Raw genomic sequence first — 14,198 nt, forward strand, 5'->3', positions numbered from 1 at the left:
TATTCCTCAAACTTTTTTAACTTATGTCTTAGTTGGCATCCCATGGTTTACATTATTTACACGTACACCACACCCAAAGACACTACTAAAGTGTAGCTCCCTCAATTCAAACCCAACAAAGACCTTGATTCACTCCCCATGTCCCACGTCCAAAGCCCCATAACCAATCTTCTAACATCACCATCACACACACACATATAAAAACCCTAATTTTCTTTCTTATCACAAAACCAACCCTCCCCAACTCTTCCATCATGAACAACACCACACACCACAAAAAGCCCTCCTCCGGGGACTCCTTCTCCTTCCCTAGCACCCCAACCCCGGACTCGGCCGACTTCGAGTTCGGCTCCCTCACGCCGGACTCGTCCTCGACCGAGCCCTTCGCAGGCTCTCCGGCCGACCACCTCTTCTTCAACGGCCGCCTCCAGCCCCACTACTTCCCCATTACCAGCCGCACCAGCAGCACCAGGGACTCGCTTTTCTCGTCAAGAAGCAACAGCACCAACAGCAGCTGCAGCAGCGCCAGGACAAGCTCCAGTGACAGCTCCGAGCGAAAAGCCTTCCACAACAAGCACAAGGGTGATGGTGGTGGCTCACTTAGGGCAAAGACTCAGTCTCATAATCAAGCATATTGTTCCCAGAGGTGGCAGTATATAACGCCGGTGCCCACCGCGTTGAGCCGCGACGGCTCCGTAAGAAAAAGGAGGGATACAAACCAAGGGAAGAAGAAGAAGAAGAAGGACAAAGGGTCCAAAAGCAACAACAACAAAAACAAAGATAACAATAATAAAAATAATAAGGGTGTTAGGTTGAGGTTTGGGAAGAGGATTTTGCGCTGGTTTCTGATGGCTTGTAGAGAATGCCATGCCATGGAACCTTCATCCAAGGGTCGTAATAAAGAGATTGTGATTTGATGAATGATGATGTTGAAAGGAAATGTGAATAGTTTAGCTTATGCAACTTTTGTTTAGCTTTTTTTTTTTTTTGAAGTATATGGGAGTTTGGGAAGATATATATAGTAGTATATATATAAATTATATATGCTAGGATTTGTGCAATTGTGCATGTGGTTGCCACATGAATTTGTTTATTTCGCTTGTCGATGCAAAAATCGACGGGCTTGGTTTTGGATCTCCGAGTATTTGTGACTAAAAGAGTGGTTTGAATTTGACCATTGAAGAAATTTTTGCCTTGGATATTGTGTGTTGTGCTGTGAAGTTGTTTGTGATGGTATATATTATTGGTACGATAACTATTAACTACGGAAGAAACTTATTTATGCTTATTTTTATCTCATTTTTAATTTTTTTATTGTTCTCCATTATATTACTTTTTTTTTATATATAAACCAACAACAACACCTACCATTTATTAAAGATAGTCGAATAAAAGCGATAATATTCTTCCTAACGACTCGAAAGACTATATTACTTGTTATACTACTACTTTTTTCCTTCTTTTCGTCTCTTGTTTACCACCCCCAATTCACTTTTTTTTTAAGTGGAGTTGTCATTACTCATTAACTACACTACTAAAGTGAGGATTGCATGTTAAGAATAATGAATGCAGTTGTTTGACATTTCCATATAAAAAGAGATTAGCACGGTTATTCCTATATTAAGTTAAAATTGAATCGTTATTATTTAAATTCAATATTTGATGAAAATAATTTTTAGTTAGATTTTATTTATTTATTTTATTAAATTTTGAATTAGTCAGAACTCTTTTCTTCTAATATATCAGAGGGTCAAGACAAAAAAACTATTTATTTCTATAATATTTTAAGAATATATTTTAACTATTTTTAATCAAACATAATCAAACTATTTTAGAAAATATTTTTCTTAATTTAGGATCTGAAGAGGAATTCTCCATGAAAAATAATTTTATTTTAATACAACTATATATCCAAGACTTAAAGTTAAAATTATTAAATAAACTAAATGTTTTTTAATTAAATAATTTCACGATCAGATGTTCAATGAAAAGAAAAAGAAATACATTTTAATTAAAATCTATTGTTTATTTACATGATCAAAATTTTGTTTAAAGAAAATAGTGTTGCCATTTGTATTTATCATCTATTTGCCAAAGTTATCTAATTGATCAACTCCCTTTTTTTCCTCTGCCTTTTCTTGCAAAAAAAATAATTAAGCATGCGGGAAATGTATAAGGTTTTGAGCATAAATGCACCATTGATGATTATATAAAGGCTGCTTTCTCTTATTTTTTCAGTTATAAGATATTGACTAATTTTGCTTATGATAATATTTGCTGAAAAATTAATGATTTTTTTCTCGTAACCACTCTCTAAAATTTGAATTCAAAAATCTTACTTTAAAAAAAAATCAAATTCAATTCTATGCCAACCAAGAAAATGTTGATTTTTGCTTTCTCTTATTATTAAGTTATTTTATTTTATCTTATATTTATATTTTTCTTTGATAAGTACTTCTAATTTATAACATTCACATATTATATTCAATCAATTAAATTAGATCATTTTATTCTTAATATGAATATTAAATATCTTTATTAGAGATATGAAGTTCAGGACCCTGCTGAAAATTAAATATGCATTATTGGGGGACAAGAATGTCAGTACACGATCGATCACTATCACGTGCACCCCTGCGTAAGAATGGAACATGTATTATGTATACCTGAACCATATGACATGAGATAAATTGATACGTACCTAACTGTCAACACAGTATTTGTTGATTTTAGAATATTTTTTATTCCAAATTATTTTTTATTTTAGAATGCTAAAAAAACATTTTTTTTATTTACAAAAAATTTGAGAAATGATATGCTAAGTTTATTATCTTTTAGTTCTTGAAATTGTGGAACATCGTTATAGTAATTCCTAAAACTTGAAAAATGTCAAATAAATTTTAATGTTAAAATTACTGTTATTTTAGTTTCTAATATATAAAACTTATTATTATTATAATTTCTAAATTTTATAACTTATTATCATTATCTATATCTATAATAAACGGAAAATACTCATTTTTTATCTCCATATGTTATTAGTATAATTAATTATTTTCTTGTTTGCATTTTTTAACTCGTGAATAAAACGAGACGGAAGAAGTATTAGCTGCATTAATGTATGTTGTCTTTTAATTAGGAAAATATTGAAAAGAACGTAATGGCATGCAATTTCATTCCTTTGTTTTTCTGAATTGGATGGGGTCAAAAGCCCAAACCAAGAGATAGATTTTTTTTTTTTTTATGGACAAACCGAGAGATAGATAAAACACCACTTATGGACAAATTAAACCGTTGATCTCCCATGAAAGGAACAAAACAAAATCAAGAATTGTGCTAAACATAGTGCACTCATTATCAAGGAAAACACCATGCTTAGCAAACTTATCTGTCATACTATTTGCTTCACGCATAACGTGAAAAGAAAAAAAATTCCTTAATATTGCATAAGAGTAGTTAGAAAGAAAAAAAATGTCTATTTGATAGGAGAGAAAGAAATAAGATAGATGAAAATAGGAAAGAAAAAAAATAAAATAATGGTAATAGGTGAAAAATAAAATAAATTTTAGGATAAGGAGAAATAGAAAAGAAATATGAAAGAGAAAAATAGGAAAAAGAATAACAAAATTACATGACAATCGTTTTTTTTTAAATGGTTATTTTTGTGGTTTAAGTTTTTTTTTTTTTGGTTTTAAAACGTTAAAAATGCATGATAATTTATTTTTCTTTATTGAAAATAGATTATATTTGATGATGATTTTTTTGTGTGGAGATATATTTGTAAATATATATTAACACTACTAAAAAAGCTTCATTTTACGACGTGGATTCTACGACAGTTTATTAAGAACCGATTTAGAATGTGGTGCGGTGGTATTTTTGTAATTAGGAGCAAAGTTTTTGGTTTTTACATCGCGATTTCTAGGACGGTCGTACATAACCATCTTAGAATGCTTAACGATGACATTTTTGCAATTATCGGAAACTTAAACAAAGATGTTTTTTTGAAGGACCGTCTTTATTTAAGTAACCTTGATTTATAACATGTTGTGTTGCTGTCGGGGTCATCTCGATTGAAAGATTTTATGCGCGTTGAGCTTGGTAAGTTCCGATTGTCCTCTCTAGCTGTCTTCTCCGGCCGTGGTTAACTTGGTAAGTTCTGATTGTCGTGCATTCCTTTGTGTCATTATTTTTTATTTCAACTCGTGCTCATTCAATGCGTGCTCTTAAACCCATATCTTTCGTATGGTTGGCTATGTTTAGGAAATTGCATTTCGAAGAAAGGAGATGTAACTGTTGTAGAGAACTGCCTTAGTCTTGCATTAGACAAGGTTAGCATAAAGAGTAAATTTCATACTAAAGTAGCCCTTTTAGAATACTTGAAGTTGTGTTTTAATGAGTGACAAGGTTTATTTTTTCGTTTTTGTTTTTGTCTCATTGTTATACCAAGCTTGGTCTACATACGATGTTGTCTGGGGGATTGAAAAATGTACAACAATGCTTTGGGCTGCGGAGCATCATTAGCATGTTCATGTTTAGCATTTTTTTAGGTTTATCATAATTATCTTTGACCAAAAATAATCAAATAGTATAAGATTGTTGTAAGTATTTAACTAAGGTGCATATGTAAGACTGAAAAACATGTTAATTTAGCTGGAACATCCTCAACATATATGATCCATTGCTTGGTGGTAGCATTTAAATTTAGCATATGTACAAACTTAATCATATATACAAGGTTTCTGTTAAAAAAGTTGTTATTATTTTGGGCTTAATGTGCCATTGTTAAAACTGTGAAGTCTACCCATTTCATTTGCATTTATCATTGTTAAATGTCATTTAGCCGCCAATAGCATGTTGGGCTCAAAGACTAACTCTGAGAATTGCTACAACTACTCTTATTAATCCCTTGTGTTTCTAGCTTCTTCTTTTTTTCGTTGAGACTGCAGATATCTTTGGATCAAGTAATTCTGCTCTCAAGTTGAATTAAACTACAGCTTGTAAAATTAATTCTGCCTTCAAATATTTATCACATGCACAATATTCAAGTCATCATGGCATAGCTAGGTTAATTTATATCATATCTTTCTATTATTATCTTATGAATATGACTTTTAGTTTGTATCTTTTAAATTTAAATCTCCTAATTTCTATCTTTAGTCGTTGATATCGTATGTGTCTATATATACACTTATTTATCTATTTATAAAACTTATGAAATCTCGAATAATTTAATGAAAAACATCAACCATTTAACTTCTCTACATGGTGTCACACATCATGCAACGTATCTCAATAATGTTTTTTCAATCCTGGACCTGGCTGTGTTGGCTGGATTCAGATTATATACGCTAGCCTACATCATAGGAACTTGGTTTCTCTAATGTGGCATTTGGTGTGTGGACAGTATGGAATGGAACAAATAAAATGTTTCATACCTTTCTATCTGTTGTACCCCCAACCAACAATTTTAGGTTAATGGTTACATGATTGATCTCATGTTAAATAATTGATTGTAAGTTCAAAACTGATTTTAACCTGAAGCAACTTTAAGTAACTTTTGTATTATATTAAAACTTACTTCACCTTCCTTCGCTACAAAACCAGCATCCTTCAAGCTAGATAAGTGAGCTTTCCAACAGTTCAGAGCATGAACCTAAAGTGTTGTCATTGTTGTCTTCACTTTTACAAACAAACTCTGCCTTCTCTCTAATATTTCTGAGACTCATGTCTGCTAAACCTGTTTCTGAGACTGATGTCTGGTAAAACAGTTAAGGAAAAAGGCAGGTTATACTATCTTTAGTATACTAAAGATATTTAGATATTGCATGTTGTTGGAGTTTGACTTGGAATTTGAGATGAAAAGTTGGTGCTTTACTTTAAGGGAAAATATATGAAGGAAATGTTAGGAGAATGTTGAGAACAAATTAATGCTTTCAAGTTCCTCCTCTAATCTGCTGATTTGGGTTTCAAGTTCCTTGATGGTAACCAGAGAATTTGAGAATTCTTCACACTGTTGCTTGAGCAGCAAAAGGAGATGAGCATTCATACTACATTTTTAACTGTTCTTGTAGTTCACTGTGTTCCAGCTTATATGCAATATCATGGTTTTCCTATTTCAATATCTCATAGTTTGGTGCAAGCTGCTCCATCTGCATCTCTAACTCATTTGTGTCTCTCCTATACATCTTTATTTCACCATAGAGATCTATAATCTTTTGCTCAAGTAAGTGAGTCTCCTTGGCATTGTTGTGCTCCTTAAGTAGCTCTTTCAATTCTTTCTATTCTTCATCATCTGTTTCACAATTAGAGAGCTTCGACCCTAACTCATGGGAGTTTTTACCTTCTTCATGTTTTTTGGAAAGACTACATGTTTCCCTATTTTTCTGCTCCAGCATTTCATCCAGGTCCTGCACTGCAAGAACTAGTTAAGAATTTGCATCTTGTGTCTTCTTGAACTGTAATTGGAGATTCGCATTCAGCTCCTTCTAATACTTCAGTTCTTGTCTAATTTCTTCAACAAGAGTACACAAGATTTCCCCTTTCGATGTAAATTGTTGTAATGCATAATACATTTTATAAATGTTGAAAATAATCATATGGTTTTGGTTTCCATCAATGTGCAATTTTCATTTGTTGCTTAAAAGATACAAGACAGTAAGAAAAAATAAACCCATCCAAAAAAATTACCTAAAAAAATATAATAAAATAACAAAAAAAAAAAACAATCTAAGACGATTTTTTAAATAATCGTCTTAGAATAATTGTCAAACTAAGTCGATTATTATATAACCGTCTTAAAAAGACTACAATACTATAGTCAATCTAGGTCGGTTATTTATATAACCGTCTTAGTTGGGCATTCATTCTAAGACAATTGTTTAAATAACCGTCTTAGTTTGAGTCTTTCTAAGACACTTGGATTTAAATTAACTATGCACACATATTAAGATGGTTTTGTACATAACCGTCTGAGTATTTTTAACTTTCTAAGACGATTTTTTTCATAACCGTCTTAGAAAGAAGAGTATACTACAACGGGTTGTGTCTGAAAATCGTCTTAGAAAACGTCAAATTCTAAGACGGTTATATGATAACCATCTTAGTATAATTCATCTTCTAAGACAATTCATAAACCGTGATTGTAAAAACCAATCCCATTTTACGACGTACTCATCTAAGACGGTTCAAAACCGACTTAGAAGTGCCAAATCGATCCACTTAGAAAAGTCCTATTCTAGTAGTGTAATTATGTAGATGAGTTTGTTAACCTTTTATATTCACCAATTTTATATAGAACTAAATTGTAACACAAAATTCGAATAGTGATAAAATCCTCTCTTAATATGTTTAATGAAATTAGTTAAAAGATAATAGAAAATTTATAAACTATAGGTTAAGAATTGAAAAATTAAAAACTTATAAGCTACTTTATTTAATTTTTCTCGTTGTCTATTTTCTTATACCAAACACACAGACAAAGAAGCTGGGGCTATGGAATATGTTGCATATAGAACAAATCTTGAGAGAGATTCATGCCCATACTCCTTAAACAGTTTAGCTTTTTCAGTGAGTAAAAATAGTGGCTCTACTGCTATTCTTAGATGCTTTTGTTGATTATACGGCACATAATCAAATCTCAGGTGCTTTCGTTTCTATCCTTTATTTATTGCGTAAAGCATCCAGATTTGTTCTCATCGGAACTAATAGAAAAATTCAGTGTCGTCACAATTCCACTAATTCTTGTTTTTTTTGTTTTTTGTACAGCCACTAATTCTTGTTTTGGACTTTGGATTGACGAGGGAAAAATGAAAAGCAAAATAAATAAAAAGTTTAGCTTCTGTTATTTTTTATGAAAAGAAAAAGAAAATATAATAATGATATTTAATTTTTGTATTAAGTTATAACTAACATGATTAAAATATCACTCAGCCTTTTTTATTCACGCCTTCCTAATTATTTCCTTCCTGTTTTTCTCATTCCAACTGCCTATGCTAGCTTGTTTGTTTCCTAAGAAAAAGAAAACCAAAATCAAAGTAACTTATATAATATTCCTGATGAAGTAGTGGTGACTGTTTTCCACTAGTATTTTGTACCATATGTTCTTTATGGTGTTTGTTTAAATGACAATGTTTGTTCATTTTGCTCATATTTAGATAAAATTTTAGTCATTGTATTTTCTGTCAAATTTAATTAGGTATAGTTCTTATAGATTTAAATCAATCAATTTGATTCTTATACTTTAAAAAGTAAGTAAATAATTTAGTTTTTATTTGTTCCTTTGATGTTAGTGTGCATCAGTGCATGAATAAAATACACTTATTTTTTAAAAGTACATGACCAAATTAGTCAATTTAAAACTACAAGAACTTAAAATAAGTTTGGCCAAAAATACAAGAACCAAAATCATATTTTACTCCATTTTTATAATTTTGGGTTTCCACAAAGTCCCACCTCGTCATTTTTTTAATAACAATTAAACACCTCTCGGATAGTTCATTTTAGGTATAAATAGTTTTCGTCGCATTGTGAATGTAATAATGGCTAATGAGATTGAACTTGCATCACTCAAACGCAGGCGTTTGGGGAACAATTCTCTCAAATACTTTATTCGTCAATTTATGTATCAACGTTAAGCTTTTCATTAACCAAAATCTAACTTTTTTTACTATCCCTTTACTAATCCAAAAAAATATTTTGAGACAAAACGAAATTTGATTCCCGAAATTTGGAATCAAATAAATACGTTTGCATTTAATTTTGGTAGTAGTAAAAAATATAGAATGGGATTTTTCTTGCTCCTATTGACAAGTCTCGTTCCAATGTGCAACACAAACACCAATGAATTTTTTAGTTTTACATAGCAAAGTCATATCACAAAAAACACCTACGATATGCTATACTTTGTAATTCAGAAAGAAAAAAAAAATGCTATACTTTTAGTTTCCATGAGCTTAATTTTATATTACAGACCTGGCAAATTCAGCCCACATGAAAAAGAACTCGAACTCACTTCCCGAGAATCCACAAACTATTAAAAGGCTTTTCAGTTTAAGAAAACTATTTTTTATTTTCATTCATTTTAATTAAAAAATGTCAGCATGTCAGAAGTCACATTGTTTTATTTTATATCATATTGCGTACTGTATCTGTTAACCTTTATATACAATTCAGAGAAAAATAAATAAAAATAGTAAAGAAAATTTTATTTCCAATATCCAAAATAATTAAAAAAATACATTTATAATTAAAAATGAAAATAAAAAATATTTTGTAAATCAAATAGTCCGAAAATATTATAAACTTCTTGATGCCATGTTGAATTTTTACAAATAAAAAAAATTCCAACGATCCAAAAATTGAGAATGCGCATCAACTATAAATATGACTAAAACATACAAAAGCTTGAATAATTCTCAAAGCTTGAATGATTCTCGTCTCAAGATCTAACTTTTAGAATTAAATAAATTAAGTGCAACTCAAATTCAAGATTATAGAGTAATCCTCATTCCTCAACCATCCAAAAATTTAGAGTTGTCCGATGCAATCTACCTGATCCTACTGTGGCTTTCTAAAGCTTCTACTCCTCTCCTTGTTTTGTTTGAATTCGCAACCTAAGCCTTTCTCTTTAGAGGGGCACATGTATCTTCACCTTGTGTCATACATTACAGTAAATGCTGGAAAGATAATTCAAGTTGCTGCTCTTAATTTATTAATCTTACTGTCGATATAAAAAAAATTACTCAAGAAATGTTATTATAACTATTGTTGTACGAACAAAAAACAAAACTTATAACTATGGTACAAGAAACCAAACGCATACAATGTACAAGGAGTAAAAAAAATAGAAATCAAACATTATTCACAACAAATTAAAAGCACAAATTCTACTAGGTGAATTGGATACCCAGTTTTCTTGGTTATACTAATTAACCGAAATCTTATTAAATTGCATGTTACCTTTAAAAAATAAAAAAGCATTGTCATCGTATATTGCTTGCGGATAGGATTATGTATGTAGGAAACTTCCATGTCTAATCAAACTAATAGAAATAAATTGTCATTAATGAAGTCTCTCTGCGTAGATGACAGAAAAGAAAAAAAAACACAGGGATACAAAAAGAGGAAAGAAAGCTTAACACATGAAAATTAAGGAACACAAAATAACTAATATGCCTAAATACAAGTTTTTCATCTTCATTTCCCAAAGTACACACAACTTACCTTATTCTCCCCTCATTCACTCACTCCAAAAAGGTCTCCATGACATCCTGGTACATACTACCTTCTGAATTCCTATACTCCACACCTGCTTGTTGTTGATGGTGATCCATTGAAGTAGAAGATGAAGATGAAGTCATTATTCTGGCAGGTAGAGTGAAGCACCTCTTGAACTTGTCCACTTTCCTTGCCCCTCCTCTTCCTTCAGTGTGACCATCCAAGCTCAAGAACTCATTTGGGTTTGCTACACTACCAGCATTTGGATTAGGGTTGAGAGTGTGGCGGTGATTGTGATCACTACTTGGTTTGGCTCCCAAGCTATCTTGATTGAACAAGAGTTTGGCATCATCAGATCTTCCAGTGAGTGCATTGAAGATGGATAGGCCATTTGGCCACTTTATGTCATTTTCATGCTCCCCCATGATGTCTCCCATTCTTGCAAGCTGCTCTGATGATGCATTAGGCATGAGGAACATATGAGTCTCATCTTTGGCCTGTGGGAACCCCATTCTGGCTGCTGCATGTTGAAAGCTAGGAGAGGATAGCATAGAAGCGGAAGATTCAAGTGGCCTCTGACCCCAGTTGAGGAGTGGAGGGGGTGGCCTAATTGGAATGGTGGATGGTTTTGAAGGAATGGAAGTGGAAGAGGATGTGCTCCTTGTTGAAGAGAAGAGTTGGGAGAGGTAGAACCCTGATTGATAGCCTAGAGATTCAAAAGTGTGCCTCATTCTTAGCACAAAATGGAGGTCTTCAGGGATCTGAGAACAGAAGAAAAAAAAATATCAAGCATTTTGATGTTTTTGTTGGTGTGGAATAGATTCATGTATCCCACCGAGAGAAATATTAACAACATACTAGTACTCTTTAACACATAGTTTAATTGGTTAAAATTCATCAGAACTGACAAAATTATGAGATAAAAGTGTTAGATCTATATTATCATGAATACCTAGAAATTCCAATCAATGATAAAGATTATGTTACAAATAGTATGTTAATTAGGAAAAATTGTTATAAGGGCAGGGATCATTAAGTATTTATGGTCTTGGTCTAGTCAATATCCACGTGACATGTAGTTAATGCTTTTAATTTACGAAAAAAAGTTAGTAAAACTCCACTACATATCATGTGAAAATTGGCCAAGATCATAGACACACAGTGGTCATGTACCATATAATAATTTATTGTTAACTAAAGAATGTGTTGGTAACATCTCATCCATTAAATGGCCATACAAATATGAATGCTGTAAAAGTAGTGGCAGTAAATTTTAATTTATAAATAAAAAAATCTAAAAATGTGTAGAAATAAAAAAAAAAAAGATATATACAAATTTACTCACAATCTTGCAAGAACCAAGTTGCAGAAGGCCATGCCCAGCTTGAATCACAGCGATTGTCTGGCAATGGAATAAATGCAAATAAAATAAAAGTAAATGAAATGATTGAAACTTTAAAGTACATTGGAAAAGCTTTCTGAGATCAATAATAGCATGCTGTTAATTCATTTTGGCCCTAACCTGAATGCCTGACTCAAACTGATCTATCCATTCAGGAGGAAGCTGCAATAAATAACATCAGAAAGAGGAGGTTGAGACAATCAATCACTAAATAGCTACACATAACCAATAGAAAAGGAAAAATTTAATGCTAACTTTGCTAAACTTGGGAGTGAAAATCTACTCCAAATGAGGCATCACACTACATTGGTGCAATTCTCCTACGTACTTCAAGATGATTCGTTACGAGTATTAATTGCACCAATCAAGTGTGATGAGGTTGTTTAATCTCATTTTTACTTAAAATAAGTTAGACAACTCCAAAAACAAAAAGATCAGAGAAGTGTTATTGAATGTGAGAGGGATCAGATGCGTACAGCATCAAAGGAACTCTGCCAGTAGTTGGAGATATTAGGCTCACATTCCGTAGGCTCTTTGAAGACCCATTTGTGGCACTTATCAGATGTAACCTTTCCCATCAACCTGTTCCCAAAACCAAACAACAACAATCAGAGTAAAGTGCAGAGAGGAATTGTATTGTGTTTGCAAAATGTAACTCCCTCCAACATGGCACTGAAATAAAGAACACTTAAAACGAAACAGAAAATAGGAACAAACTACAAAGAAACTTGGAAGAAAAAAAAAATAATAACAATAACAACATGAATAAACACCTACCCAGTACCCACCCTTCTCCATAATTATATAACTGAATGGACATTTTGCTAAAAGATTTCCTGATAGGATCCTCTCCATCAATCTCTTCCAAACAATCTGAAACCCTTCCTCGGCAAAACCCATCTTCCCACATCAACATTCTGCACCAAAATCAACAACACATTAAATCACCAATCCAAGCAATAACCAAAACCATAAATCAATAAAAATAAAATCTTTATGTGCGTGTTTGGATCCATGTTAGATCATATATTCATATCCATAATTACATTCATATACTAGCTAACATGACTAGGTATATGTTCCCGTGTTTGATTCCACACTGAAAAATTAATTCAGAGTCCAATTGATAAGTTAAAGCAACTTTAAGCAGCTTTTGCCTCATAAAAATCTTATACTCGATTTACTACCAACTTGTTTTCAGAATAAAAACATTAAGACATAAATCACTTCACTTCAAAATCAATTTTTTAGACTTCATCCAAACACACACTGAAAGTCAAAATCTTCAGAACCAAAAAGAGCCATCACAGATTTCCATTTCTTCACCCTCTGTTCACACTAGAAAAACACTCTTTGGATGCTGGGTTGACATAGAACAAGCTTAAGGTGAGTGTTTCATTTCAAAGTTGTGTATTGGCACTTACAAGCTGCCGTTTTCATCCCCAACCTTGCACCCATTGCCACCTCTCACTCTTCTGCAAGAAAATAAAATGGAGAAGACCCAGGTGAGAAAAAAAAAAAACCTCATAAAACACCATTGAAAGTAGCATCATCATAACATACAAAATACAGAGAGAGAGAGAAGAAGCATACGGGCGAGGACGAATGGTCCAGAAGACAGAGTAAGTCCAATCTGAGTTGAGACACACACTTCTGAGGGCCTCATGAAGGGCCATCATCCCAACAGCTTCTTTGCTCCTATCTGTTTTTGTTGTTGTTGTTCCTGAGCCCACCATCTCTCTCTCTCTCTCTCTCAGTATACACCTTTTTTTGTTCACACCACCCCCACCCCTTGTTTCACTTCACAATTAAAAAAAAACATCCTTTTTTCCACTTCCACCTTCTCTATCTATCTAACTACTACTACTACTACTGTCCGAAACAACTCACTCTTTTCTTTTCTTTTCTTTTTTCTTTCTTTCTCTCTTCACTTTGTCCTCAAAATTGTTCTTCTCTTTCTTTCACTCAGTTTGTGTGTGTGTGTGAGTGCTTTTTGTTTGTCCCTAACGAGGTTAAGGTTACTTTGGCAGGGAAAAGAGGGAGAGAGGGGAGTGTTGGGAGTATCTTGTTGCCATGAAAAACAGTGGGGACAGCTTTTATCCTCTTTCTGTCTCTTACAACAAAGCACAACAGAACAAAGAGAGAAAGAAAGAAAGAGAAGAAAAAAGAAGCATGCGAGGGGTGGAGGAAGAGGAAGGGAGTTGCTTCCTGATTTCACGGTTTTACCCTTTTGTTTGTTTGTTTTGTCTCTGCGAGTGCGAAAACAAAAAACTCTTTCCTCTGCGGGTGCAAAGTCTGCAAGAGTTGGTGACTTTGGGTTTTCTTCTGCTTCTGACTTTTCTTTTGTACCTTTACCACTTGTCAAGGAAAGGGAATAATTTTTGCATGAGATTTGGATCTTTCCTGATAATAATAATAATATGGTTTTCAGGGAAAAAAAAATATAAAAAATAATTTAGAGAGTTTATAAATTGGGAAAAATCCTTCCACGCACATCAGTTGTGCATAAAAAATTCAGAATTTGAATCTCGCTCCAAGAGTTTTTTTATGTTTTGTTAGAATTTTTTTTTTAAATGAA

The 14,198-nt window shown here is 32.6% G+C and overlaps 2 protein-coding genes across 3 annotated transcripts; one reads left to right on the plus strand and one right to left on the minus strand.

Moving 5' to 3' along the window:
* The first annotated feature begins 254 nt into the window (after nt 1–254).
* On the plus strand, nt 255–917 carry LOC114416151. The gene is made up of 2 exons (XM_028381022.1): nt 255–751; nt 860–917. The coding sequence occupies exons 1-2, from the start codon at nt 255–257 to the stop codon at nt 915–917; spliced, it is 555 nt and encodes a 184-aa protein (XP_028236823.1).
* Nucleotides 918–10,016: 9,099 nt separating this feature from the next.
* Nucleotides 10,017–13,938, minus strand: LOC114416843 (protein RICE SALT SENSITIVE 3). Of its 2 annotated transcripts, XM_028381876.1 has the most exons (7): nt 13,214–13,938; nt 13,045–13,095; nt 12,409–12,537; nt 12,097–12,202; nt 11,741–11,782; nt 11,564–11,620; nt 10,017–10,979 (listed from the first exon to the last, which is right to left on the minus strand). In XM_028381876.1, exons 1-7 carry the CDS (start codon nt 13,354–13,356, stop codon nt 10,245–10,247), a joined length of 1,263 nt encoding a protein of 420 aa, XP_028237677.1. In that variant the 5' UTR covers nt 13,357–13,938; the 3' UTR covers nt 10,017–10,244. The 2 variants fall into 2 exon arrangements, with proteins under 2 accessions (XP_028237677.1, XP_028237678.1); XM_028381877.1 differs by lacking the exons at nt 13,045–13,095; nt 13,214–13,938 and having other exon boundaries at nt 12,398–12,526.
* Between the last annotated feature and the right edge of the window lie 260 nt (nt 13,939–14,198).

The sequence above is a fragment of the Glycine soja genome, chromosome 6, assembly GCF_004193775.1.
Source record: "Glycine soja cultivar W05 chromosome 6, ASM419377v2, whole genome shotgun sequence".
Classification (NCBI taxonomy): domain Eukaryota; kingdom Viridiplantae; phylum Streptophyta; class Magnoliopsida; order Fabales; family Fabaceae; genus Glycine; species Glycine soja.